The sequence below is a fragment of the Pongo abelii genome, chromosome 5 (assembly GCF_028885655.2).
Source record: "Pongo abelii isolate AG06213 chromosome 5, NHGRI_mPonAbe1-v2.0_pri, whole genome shotgun sequence".
Classification (NCBI taxonomy): Eukaryota; Metazoa; Chordata; class Mammalia; order Primates; family Hominidae; genus Pongo; species Pongo abelii.
The window spans coordinates 96,847,937-96,860,436 of NC_071990.2; the positions used below are offsets into that span (position 1 = coordinate 96,847,937).

At 38.9% G+C, this 12,500-nt stretch overlaps 1 protein-coding gene across 1 annotated transcript in view; it reads left to right on the forward strand.

The window, feature by feature from the left end:
* Positions 1–10,220: 10,220 nt before the first annotated feature.
* LOC134761636 (proline-rich protein 36-like) overlaps positions 10,221–12,500 on the forward strand; it is a gene marked incomplete at its 5' end in the record, with an annotated part of 98,788 nt that continues 96,508 nt past the window's right edge. Inside the window, one exon of the mRNA XM_063725295.1 lies at positions 10,221–10,813. Coding sequence (XP_063581365.1) covers positions 10,221–10,808 — 588 coding nt within the window. The remainder of the gene's footprint in view (positions 10,814–12,500) is intronic.

A 12,500-nucleotide genomic window follows, 5' to 3' on the forward strand; every position in this document is an offset into this window, starting at 1 on the left:
GAGTACACATAGACACAATGCAGGAAATAACAGACATCAGTACCTACTTGAGGGTGGAGGTTCAGAGGAGAGTGGTGATTGAAAAACTACCTATTGGGTACTATGCCTATTACTGTGGTGATGAAATAATCTGCACATCAAAACCCTGTGACTCACAATTCACATACATAACAAACACATATATACTCCTGAGCCTAAAATAAAAGTAAAAAGAAGAGAAGGTATGTTAAAGAAGATCACTGGACTTAGACAAGAAGAACGTAATAAAACACTTAATATTCTGCGACCTATCTGGTTAAGTTTGTCAGTGGCCTCTTAAAATTTTTTGAAGGCATCTATATAGAAGACCTCTTTATTGCTACTGTAGGTACAAAAAGTAGGGTAATAATGTGCAACACACATGCATGTAAATGCAGACAGAGATAGATTGTTTCTAGTATAAATTCTCTTTTTCTTTGAAGTACTAGAAACCTCCAAGTTTAAGGTCAATTTATGTCCACCCAGCTACAGACTACATTTCCTGACCTCCCTTAGACATAGATAAAGCTATATACTACATTCTGGCTCATGAAAGGATGTTGTTTCTGCAAACTTACAAAGGATCACAAGCTTTAAAAATGAAGTTTTTCACCACCCATGATGGTTAATTTTATGTTCCACTTTACCAGGCCCCAGGGTGCCTAGACATTTGGTTAAACATTACTTTGAATTTGTTTATAGGGGAATTTTTAGATGAGATTAACAATTGAATCAGTCAAGTGAGTAAAGCAAATTGTTCTTCCTAGTTTAGGCAGGCTCTATCCAATCAACTGAAGGCTTAAAGAGAACAAAAAGCCCTTCCTGAGAGTAGAGGAAGCCTGGCTGCTCGAGCATGAGCATTGGACTTTTTCTGCACTTACACTGAAATTTATTAGGCTCTCTTGATTCTCATGCCTTGGGAAGCAAAATGGGACTACTGCATCAATTCTCTTTGATCTCCAGCTTGCTGACTGCAGATCTTGGGACTTCTTAGCCTCCAAAATCTCATGAACCAATTTCTTATAGTAAATCTCTTTATAAATACATATATATGTGTATGTATATACACACATAAAATTTTCTTTCTACTAAGAATTCCTACTACATTCTGTTTCTCTGGAGAACCAGACTAATACAGATTTTGATACAAAGATGGAGGTACTGCTGTAACAAATATCAAAAAATGTGGAAGTAGCTTTGGAAGTGGGTAATGGGTAGAGGTTGAAAGAGTTTTGAGGTACAGGCTAGAAATGTTTACACTAAGGGTGATTCCTGTGAGGTCCGAAATGGAAATAAAAATGTATTTTGGGAAATGAAAAAGGTGATCCCTGTTATAAAATGGCAAAGACATGGCTAAACTGTGTTTTAGTGTTTTGTGGTAGAACTTATAAGCAATAAAATTGGGTATTTAGCTGAGGAGATTTCTAAGAAAAGTGTTGAAGTAGGGTCTTGGTTCCTCCTGACTGCTTATAGTAAAAGGCAAGAAGGGAGAGATGATTGAAACCCCTGAGGCTGTTACATAAGAAAGAATAATAAGCTTCCATTTTTCTGGAAGAACTATATTGTTTGGTCTCTTAGCTAAAGTGGTATTTAAAGTACACCATCTTCTGGATAATTATTATTTATTGCAGTAAATATAATTTACTATTTAAGTACGTCATTATATTATACTTGTACTACTATTTAAATAATAGTAATCTTTTGTAGCTCACATATATTTCTACATCTTAAGTTTATAAATGTTACTCTCATAGAGGATTTTCAGGATCAGCTTACTGATAAGTTTCCCATATAGTATATGAGAGATTGAGACCTAGATTTGGTGCACCTCTAGAGCTTGGTGTCGGTATTAGAAAACTGTGCCTTTTTAAATTGCACCCAATTAGAATCAATAAAAATTGAAAGAATTACCTTCAGAAGTAACATTCTGAAATATGATTTGTGGATTTATAGCTGATGAGAATGTTGTTTCTCTGAAATCTTATTAAAAGCACTAAAATGTGACGAATGAATTTATGACCTAATTAATTGTTATATGCCACTAACAGAACTATGGTGCTTAAATGAAATATAAATATTTTTAAAAGAACAATGTGAATTTGTCTCTTTTTCCCTAGTCCTGCAGAGAGTTAGGTCACAATGCCACCTGGTCTGCAAAAAAACAAGCTCTATTGGGAAAATTTATAAACAGAGGAACAGTGTTTGCCACATTCTTTTCTCCCTTGGAGAAACATGTAAGGGTGAAAACACAATGGGAAATTGTAAAGGACACTGTTCTCCAGGAAGGAAACCTGTCCTCTCTTCCTCTAATTTTTTACAGGACTAGGGTGAGAGTGCCCTTGAGAATGTTTAAAAAGGGGTGGAGCAATAGTCAGATTAGGGACCAGCTCTTCAGGGGGAGGTTTATTCCCAAGACCTGAAACACTGTTTGTGCAAATGACTTGTTTATACAGTGATGATAACACCTGGAGGCCTGGGGAACTGGTAGCTTTGCAGTCCATTCCACTAGGGTAAAGGGGAGTCACAGCTCCCAGCGAGCTCATTGCCAAGACACCAGAAAATATATCTGCTGTGATTTTATGTTTGGGCACAAAATATTTGTCTCTGCAATTGCCCGGGATAGAGGACATATGGCTTTTCAGTGCTTTGACCTATCATAGCTTGAGGACACTGTTGCTTTTGATCGTCTGTCTCACTTTGATCTAATTCTTAAGCACAGCAAGCAATGTTCTGGTATAGGTATACCCAAAGAATTATAAATCATTCTACTATAAAGACACATGCACAGGTATATTTATTGCAGCACTGTTCACAATAGCAAAGACTTGGAACCAACCCAAATGCCCATCAATGATAGACTGGATAAAGAAAACATGGTACATATACACCATGGAATACTATGCAGCCATAAGAAAGGATGAGTTCATGTCCTTTGCAGGGACATGGATGAAGCTGGAAACCATCAGTCTCAGCAAACTAACACAGGAACAGAAAACCAAACACCGCATGTTCTCACTTATAAGCAGGAGTTGAACAATGAGAACACAGGGAGGGGAACATCACACACTGGGGCCTGTCGGGGGGTGGGGGGCTAGAGGAAGGATAGCATCAGGAGAAATATCTAATGTAGATGACCGGTTGATGGGTACAGCAAGCCTCCATGGCACGTTTATACCTATGGAACAAATCTGCACATTCTGCACATGTATTCCAGAACTTAAAGTAAAATAATAATAATAATAATAATAAAAAAGACATGGAGGGTACTTAAATGCTTATGACCAAGTGATAGAAGCCAGTCTGAAAAGGCTACATAACATATGATTTCAACTGTATGACATTATAGGACATCACAAACTATAGATAGAGTAAAAAGATCAGTAGTTGTCAGCAGCTGGTGGGGAGGGAGGAATGAATAAGTGAAACAATTTTTAGGACAGCAAAATTACTCTGTATGATACTGCAATAATAGATACATGCCATTACACATTTGTCAAAATCCATAGAATGTACAACATCGAGTGAACCCTAATGTAAACTATAGACAGTGGGTGATGATAATGTGTCAATGTAAGTTTCTTGCTTATAACAAATATATGCCTCTCATGAGAGATGTTGACAATGGGGAGGCTGTGCATGTGTGTGGTGGATGCTATGTGGGAACTCTACCTTCTGCTAAATTTTGCTGTGAACCTAAAACTGCCCTAAAAAATAAAGTCTATTTAAAACAGAGGTAGTACACTCATATATTACTATTATTATTTGAAATTATTTTAAAATAATTGGTTGGTCTTAGGTACTCTCTGAATTTACAAATTGATTTTAATTTTTGTAGGATGTTAAAGATAATACAAAAAGAACAGAGGGCCTAAAAGAACAATAATAAAAACCCCAAGGAGAAGGGATAAAAGATGAGAATACAATATTAATAAATTAACATAAGAAGTTTATTATTTAAGAAAATGATAAGAAGACTTATATTACTATCACAAGGATAGTCATCTTTTAATATCTTATGAATGCTGATAAACACAACAGATAACATTTATGAAAGGCTCACTCTATGCCGGGCATTCTTGCTAAAGATTTGGTATGCAATAACTCTTTTAATCATTGAAAAAATGATCCCATAAAGTGGATACTAATATTGCACTTCCATTTTATAGATAAGGGAAGTGACTAAGTATGTTAATAGATTTTCTAATACAGTAACATTCCTACCTTTTTGGAAAAAAAAGAAAAATACACTTAGTGTTGATACAGTAATGTGCTATTGAGGTTCATTTGTTAATATTTTAATTAGGATTTTTGCACTGACGCTCTTAAGCGAGATTGATCTGAAAAGTGTATATGACATTTAATATTCAAAACTTTACTTATATTTTATAAAGTATTAAGACTCTTATTAATGGTGGGCTTCATGCTAGCTCCTTGAATATCTTATAATTGCTGCTGTAGGACTGGTGGTGATATATAATCTTTTACACAGATATTCATAATTGCTTTGTTTTCATAGGAAGGTGTCTGTTTTGTGATCACCTTAAAATATCCTTCTTTCTCTTGTTTAACATGTTTTAGGCTTTATGCCACCTTATCTTTGACTAAGATTGCAATGCCTGCTTACTCTTTGTTTCCATTTCCCTGATATATGTTTGTTCATCTTTTTATTTTTTAAGTGTTCTGAGTTTTCTTGCTGTATTAGATATAAAACACAGAACCCTGTTTTCAGTGATAAAATATAAAAATCTTTATTTGTGTCTGTAGAACAGGAGATGATTTTATTTACATTTATTGATATAATGGAAATATTTACTTTGGTTCTGACATATTGTGTTATATTATGTTTTCACTTGTTACTTTGTAAAACTCCTTCATTTTGTGTTCTGTTTTCTTTTATTTTTTCTGTGTGTGTGTATGTGTGTGTGTGTGTGTGTTTGAGACAAGGTCTTGTTTTGTCACTCAGGTTGGAGCGAAGTGGCACAATCATGGCTCACTGCAGCCTTAATCTCCCAGGCTCAAGCGATCCTCCTGCCTCAGCCCTCGAAGTAGCTGGGACTACAGGAGTGTGCCACCACGCACGGCCAATTTTTGTATTCTTTGTAGAGTTAGGGCTTCACCATGTCGCCCAGGCTAGACTCAAACTCCTGGGCTCAAACGATCTGCCCTCCTCAGCCTCCAAAAGTGCTAGGATTACAGGTGTTAGCTACCGTGCCCACATTATATATGTATTCTTAATATTTACAAAGATTTTCATTTTGTTCTGTGTTACTTTTGTAATTATTTATCTGCATTGCTCTATTTTTTAGTTAAAGTAAGAAATGTTTCTGTTAGTTTGTTAAAGTAATGATAAAAATTAGTGTTTCTTATTCCTCCATGCCTTCCTGCTTGACTAGATAATTTATCAAATAATTTGGATTAAATTTCATCTTTGTGTTGCTAAATGTCATGCTACTTATTTGTTCTTTTAAGTGGTTTTGTTGGACTCCCAGCCATTAGACAATCGATGCCGTTATATCTCATATCATTTTTATATTGTCAGTCTATTTTTTCTATAAGGTTTATATTGCATTATACTGCTTTAATTCTCATATTCTAACATTGTAGATCAGTAGATAAATACATTGAATGTATTAACTTGAAAATCAGTCCTTGATTCAGCATTTCTCTTTTATTTATTTATTAGAAGCTGGATTTCATTCATTATTCTAGTGATTTCCTGAAGGTGGTTTCATGAGAATAATAGTTCCTGAGTTCTTGCATGTTCACCATTGTTTGTCTATTCCCATTGTACTTGAAAAACCATTTAGCTAAAAAGAAAAAAAAAACCTTAGTTTTATTTTATTTTCTTTGGTTTCTTGTAAGCTTTGTTCCACTGATACTGACTGGCTCAATTCCACTAAAGTTGCAGTGAAGACTTCTGAGGCCAGTATCAGTATTTTTCTTTATAAGCTACTGATTGCTTTTGCCTGCATGCCTAAAAAATTCTTTTTTAAATTTAAACTCTAGTTACTGTACTAGGACACATCTCAATGTTGATGATTCTGGGGCAATTTTTCCTGGTAATCATTGTTTCTTTTCAAATGAAAATTCAAGTCATCTTTCATTTGAAGAATGTTTCTTTCTTTAATAATATATTGACATATTTATTTTCCCATCACTTATTTCTTTTGTCTAATTATGTATCCATTGGATTACCATTCCCTATCTTCTCCATCTTTTGTATTCTCTCTAATCCTGTGTATTTTTTCTTTACTTGCATTTCATTTTGTTAGCCTTCCTCATTTCTGTCTCTTCTTTTCCTTGCTGTGTCTATCTCAGTGTCCATTTTACCTTGTAATTCTTCCATTTATATTCTTAATTCATGAAGGTATTTTTTTCTTCACTTCTTTTCTGAGTTCCCCCAGCTATGTGTCACCAGCTCCTATTGTCTCTCATCATCCCTTCCCAAGTTCTTGCATTTGTACCTTGTAGTTTTCATTTATAGAAGCAATTCCTTCATTGTGCCTTCTTGAAAATTTCTGCCGTAATGTTAGAACAAATTTCTCAACTTCTTCATGACAACATTGCTATGGTGTGTGTTCTTCAACAACTGATACATTTTACTACTCCTTTGCAAGTCTTTTCCTATACTACTTTTGTGTTGGCTGTGTGTCCATTCTTTTTTCAATTACTCATATGTAACTGAGTTAAATTTTTCTTATCTAGGTTCTTGGGAAAAGGAAAAGAAAATAAGTCCTGGGGTTTTCAAAGGGTTTCTCTTCACTGCTGCTACAGAGATACTCACTCCTCTGCCTCCGTATCACTCCATTACTTCCTGCAAGACACATCCAAGTGGGCTTCTTTCACTATCCACACTGTAGGAAATTCCAGTTCCTACATTGATTGGTGCAAACAAGAAATATAGGTTTCATAAGTCACAGTAATAACTTACCTTCAGGAATCATATTTTTGTAGGTTTTCTGAGATTAGCCACAACTGAGTCCTCTACATTTGTCAGGTTTCTTTCTTTCCTCCTTTTGCAGCTATACCCCAACTCTAGTTCCTGAATCCATTGTTGTAACCAATGGAAATTGATTTTGTTCTTCTGAGTGAAAGTCTCACTTTCAAAAAGTTTTTTTGTTTGTTTGTTTGTTTGTTTGTTTTGGTGTATTCTCAAATTCGGTATCATTGGGCCCACTCTCTGCCTTTCTTTCTTTCACTTCTGAGACTTCTGGTTGATCTCAGCAGTTCTGGGATCTCACATACAAATTTTGGAAACTGCAGATTATCTGTCTTTTGATTTTACTGAAAAAAAGTTGTGAGTGTATTTTTTCCTTTTGATTCTTTGGTACATTCTTTGGGAAGAAAGAGGGAAAACTGCTGATTTTTGCCACTGTCTTCATAATAGATTCAGTCCATGCATTCAGCAGTGCTAATCATATGTATGATATAGTACGTATATAATTTTTAGAAGTGTCTGCAACCTCAGAAACATTTATTATTCTCCATTTTTCTCACTTTGAATAAAAACAGATGCTTATTTTTTAAAGTTAAGGTTCACCAAAATTTTCTCTTGCCTAAAAAGTATCTACTGTATTCTGTTACTACAACAAATGTGACTTTCTTAACTAACCCTTCATTCTCCTCTTTTCTTCAGCAGCTCACATAAGGACTGGTTATAGCAGAGGCTCATAATCTGTTTTCCTTTACTCCTAATCTTTTTAATGCCTATAATTAAATTATTAAATATTTCTTCTTTAAGCTTGAAATTTATCATGATCGTCATTATTACTAGAACATCTTTCTTAGTGATAAAGCTTTTTTTTATTGTATCACTGGACTTTTAAGCCTCACAAGGGCACAGTTAGCAATTTTCTTAACTGTGATATCCCTGGGGCCTAACATATTGCCTGCCTACAGGGAGTGCTAATTGAATATGTGTTCAATAAATAGAGCAATGATATTTCCTTTGCTAACCAATATCTGGCACTCATGCAGTATCAGTTCAAAGACAGGGTTTCGAATCTTTCTGATTTTAGAAAATTTCAGCATGATAATTTGTCTTCAATTAAATAAGCTCAAAGGGTCAGGGTTTTAAAATTAAGCTTTTATTGTAGTAATTGATTAATTTTCCCATGGTGTAATGCATAACACAGTAAAACCGTAATAGGGATGTAGAAGGGGAAAGAAATATAAATGGGTGAGAATGCTGTAGTAAAGGTGGCAGAGAAGTTTTCACCCAGCCTCAGAATCTACATTGAAATGCAAGTCCTTCAGCAGGAGAGTTCAATGCCATTCCATTGCTTATCATCCTGTTCTTGTCTCTGGTGGGCCAAGTGGCTGGGGATGTAAGCTGGAGGGAGGAGTTAGAAGCTTGCTTGCTCTGCTGCAAACATCACCCCTTTCCTTTGCTTGGCTGTAAGGCATTATAGTTTGCATATTTGTCTTTGCCATTTTAGAACCATAAAATGAGACTGTAAGCTATTGCGTTATAGTTTAATAATTAAATATAGGAGGAAAATAGTAAAAATACTCAAAGGTAAATTACTTTAATAAGGAAGGGATGAGAAATATTCTAAACAGAAATGAGAAAACAGAGATTTAATTAATTCTTGGTAACCATCCTCCGCCCAAGTAGCCGCTGGCATTTGCAAAATTTATTGTTCACCTCTGTAGTATAGGCACCACTGAGAAGACTTAGGGAGGTGAATGAATTGTAAGTCTTTGCCAACCTTTTCTTTCTATGGTCTTTACTGAAAGAATAACAGTGGGTGAATTTGCATGGTACACCTCTGGATCTCTGAAGACATGCCTTTTAAAACGGAGGTGTAGTCGAATAATTAGATGTTTGTTCCCTAAATAAGGAGGTGGTTCTCTCATTCAGGTCATTAGGTAAATGTTGAACCAAATATTTTCATTAGCAGATATACTCAACAGGACAGAGTCTAGCAAGTTGATACGGCCCAACCCATCTAGTAATACTTTAGCTCCAACATTGTTTTTTCCTTCATGTGAATGTATACAGGAAAATCTAGAGGTTTTTCATCAATATTTAGGTATGGCCTATTGCATTGAAAATGTTTTTCCACATTGCATTTACAGTCAAGAGAGCACTTTTTAAAATATGAGAACATTTGTTATATAAGACACACTTATGTAAAATGAAATGCCTACCTTATTTATTCTAGAGACTATGATCCTTTAGGCTTTTAAAAAAATGAATCCACCAACTGAAAGATTACTTCACTTTTTTTTAAAGCAACACAACGAGCCAGCCAAACAAAATCAGAATTTCTTTCCCTCCTGGGAATGTCTGGGAATAATTAGCTCACTTTATGTGTTATGTTATTTGAGGAGAGTTTTACCAGACTTTTTTTTCTAGTCATATCTTTTAGACACATAATCTACTTGCTCCCTGTCTATCCCCAATTACCACGTGAAAATTGTAAAATAAAATTACGGCTCACGGAAATAAGTTAATAATATTCCAGTTGTTTTTATATTTACTCTGTGTGTGTTAACTCACCCTCTCGATCTCTCGCGTGTATCTGCCCTCAGTACAGTATCTATTTGCATGCGCCTCTTTGTAGTTTGCGAATATACAGGATTGATTTAGAGTCAAATAGAGAAAACGAAAATCCACACTACCAAAGCGAGACCAACCCTAGGAAAATGCAGGGGGAAATGAAAAGCTCTGTGATAAAGAGATCCAGAGATCTTTCAATCCCTAGGTTTTTAGAATGTTGAGAAAAGGGAGGAAGGAAACCAAGACAGAAGGTAATGGGCTGTCACTATGCCCTTCACACTTACAACCATCCTAGATCATTGAGAACACGGTCCGAGGCAATTGGATTAAAACGATATATGTATATATTTCTTTTTTTTACCTCGTTAGCTGGTCAACCCCGGCGGTAAACAACCAAGGCCACCCCTGCCCAGGCAACAGCTCCAAGGGGCAGGCGATGGTTGCCGGCATTGAGCTTCCTGCTGGCGCCTTCTGGCGGGACAGCCGGTGCCAAAGAGCGCCCAGGGAAACAAACACCAATGGGGGACTATATAGATGTCATGGATGCACATGTAGGACCATAATCTGTCCAGAAAGGGGAGAGAAGGAGGGCGACAGGCTACGGATCCTGGTCCAGGAGCCGCCGCAATGGAGCGGGCGGCAGTGTGCGCGCACAGGTGCCACAGGCCGGTGGCGCGGAGAGCTGTAGCGGTTGCCTCCCGGACTCAGCACTCGCACCAGCGCGCTGAAGCCGCGGCTGCTGCCAAGCTTGGGTAACCCCCAGCCTGAGACACGAGAGGAAGAGCCCAAGGAAAGGGCGCGAAGGGGGAAGGAGGGTAGGGTTGAAGGACGGCGAGGGAGAGACCCATCGCCTCATCTTCCATTTCCCCTCCCGAGCTCATTTAGCGGGAACCTTTGCTGGGCTCCTGTGCGCCTCCCTCCCCACCCCCTCAACTCTGGGCGACCATCTCCCCCTCTCCCCTTGCTCACCCCCCACCCTTCCTGCTCTTCCGTCCCTCCCTACCGCGTGCCTCCTCCCCTCCCCCTCGCCTCCCTCCCCTCCAGCGGCAGTAGCTGTAGCAGCTTCAGCGAAGCCGGAGATGGGCAGAGAGCAGCGCGCGCGGCACAGCAGCTCCAGATTCACTGCTCTCCCCTGCAGCTCCCCGCGCCCCCGCCGCTGTCGCTGCCTCGGTGTCCCCCGGCTCCAGTCGCGCTCTTAGGACAGCGCCGCCACCGCCGCCTGGCCCTGCCTGCCTCCTGCGCCGCGCAGCCCTCGCGAGCGCCCCGGATGGCGCTTTACCCCTAGGACCGGTGAGTAGGCGGGAGAGTGCAGGGGGTCGGGCGTCAAAGCTTGGCGCGGAGAGAACATCTTTTGATTTGGGAGGAACCCCAAACCAGCTGCTGTGATTCCCCGTCCTCAAGGCAGAGGGTCCAGGGAGGGTGTTGCTCTGTGGTCCCCAAGGGGATGTTTGATTTCAACTCCACCTGCTGGCAACCTGAACCCCTCTACCTCTCGGGGACAGCTGACTGCAGCTCGCAGTCCCGCCTCACCTTCCAGCCCCCAGGCTCCCACAGTAGCAGCAGTAGATGGCCCCGACCCTCTGGTCACCCCAAACAGGGTCATCTCTACTGTTACCGTCCCTGCGTTCCCACCTTATGCCAGTGCACAAACGCCCCCATCTGCCACCCTTCACCCGATCTCGCGCTGACAAAGCGTTCTCCACAAAGTCCTCCCTGACCCACCTTCTCTCCTTTCCCAAAGCCTGGCTCTCGAGCCCGACTGTCCCGTCCTGTTCCTTCCCAGGGTGAATGGTCCTCAGTGAATTCTGACCTCATTCCCTCTACATAATGGTGCCTCTCCAGATTTTCTGACAGTCACCTCAGGAAATTGACACAGACACGCTGTGATCCTGGCTTCTGTACAGTTACTTTGTGTGGTACTCAGCACCTGGGCTGTTAAGGGTATTATCAAGCATGAAAAGATAAAGACAAAAAACAAACCCTTTGGAACCAAACTTTCTGTTATTGTCGTTTTAAAGCGCAGAACTATTTGCATTGCTTAGGTTTGTTCTGTTCATTGAGAGGCGTCTTAGCTGAGTACAGGAAACACACCTATTTTACCTGTTCCTGCGGAATTGGTCTTACTTCCAGGTTAAGAACGGAGGACTTGCCTAGGTGGTGAATCTCTTTCAGCAACAATACTATCAAAAGCTCAGCAACTCTTGAGGATAAGAAGCTTTTTCTTGAAGGAGATGAGAGTAGCACCAAACTTACCCTTTAAAATCTTCTTTGAAAATGCAATAAGCCAAAGTTCTTATTTTTCTTTAGGTGTAGTGGCTAAAAGAGGGATATAGGAGGATTAGAAAACGTTGTACCAAGAAGCTCCAGCACTATTTGGGTGCTTCCAGAGTTGTGTAGTATCTTAGCACCAGACGGTATTTCTGTAGAAGTTTTTTTAGGGCAGTAGTTGTTTCTTCTGAAACCGTGTTTATTGTTTTCTTATTTCTAGTTGGAGTGCGAGAAAATAAAGAGTTGTGTTCGATGAATGAATATGAGCAAGGGGGATGGAGGAATAAGTGAACATCGGGAGGGGTCATTTAAATAATAAAATTTGTGCTCTCAATTTCTCATGTATTGAAATCTTAAAAACAAAACTACCCCACACAATTTATGGTTTAATATTTTAGAGAAATGATGAAAAGGCATTCATTTCAACATGGCATTGTACTCCATGGAACCCTTGGTCATAGGGCTTGTGTTCTAAGCAATACGGATAAGAATATCCAGAAATAAATGTGAGAAACTTTAAAAGGTGCCCCACTGAGGCATGCAGTGTGTCAATATAAATTTCCTGGTATTATTATCACTATAATTTGAGGGGAATATAAATTCAAGTGCCATTCTTGCTCTTGCAGTTGGTGGAGAGAGATGTATGCTTCATCACCTTAAAGGAGCAAGTCTCAGGCTACATAAGAAATAGGAAGGGAAAGTTGAGCCA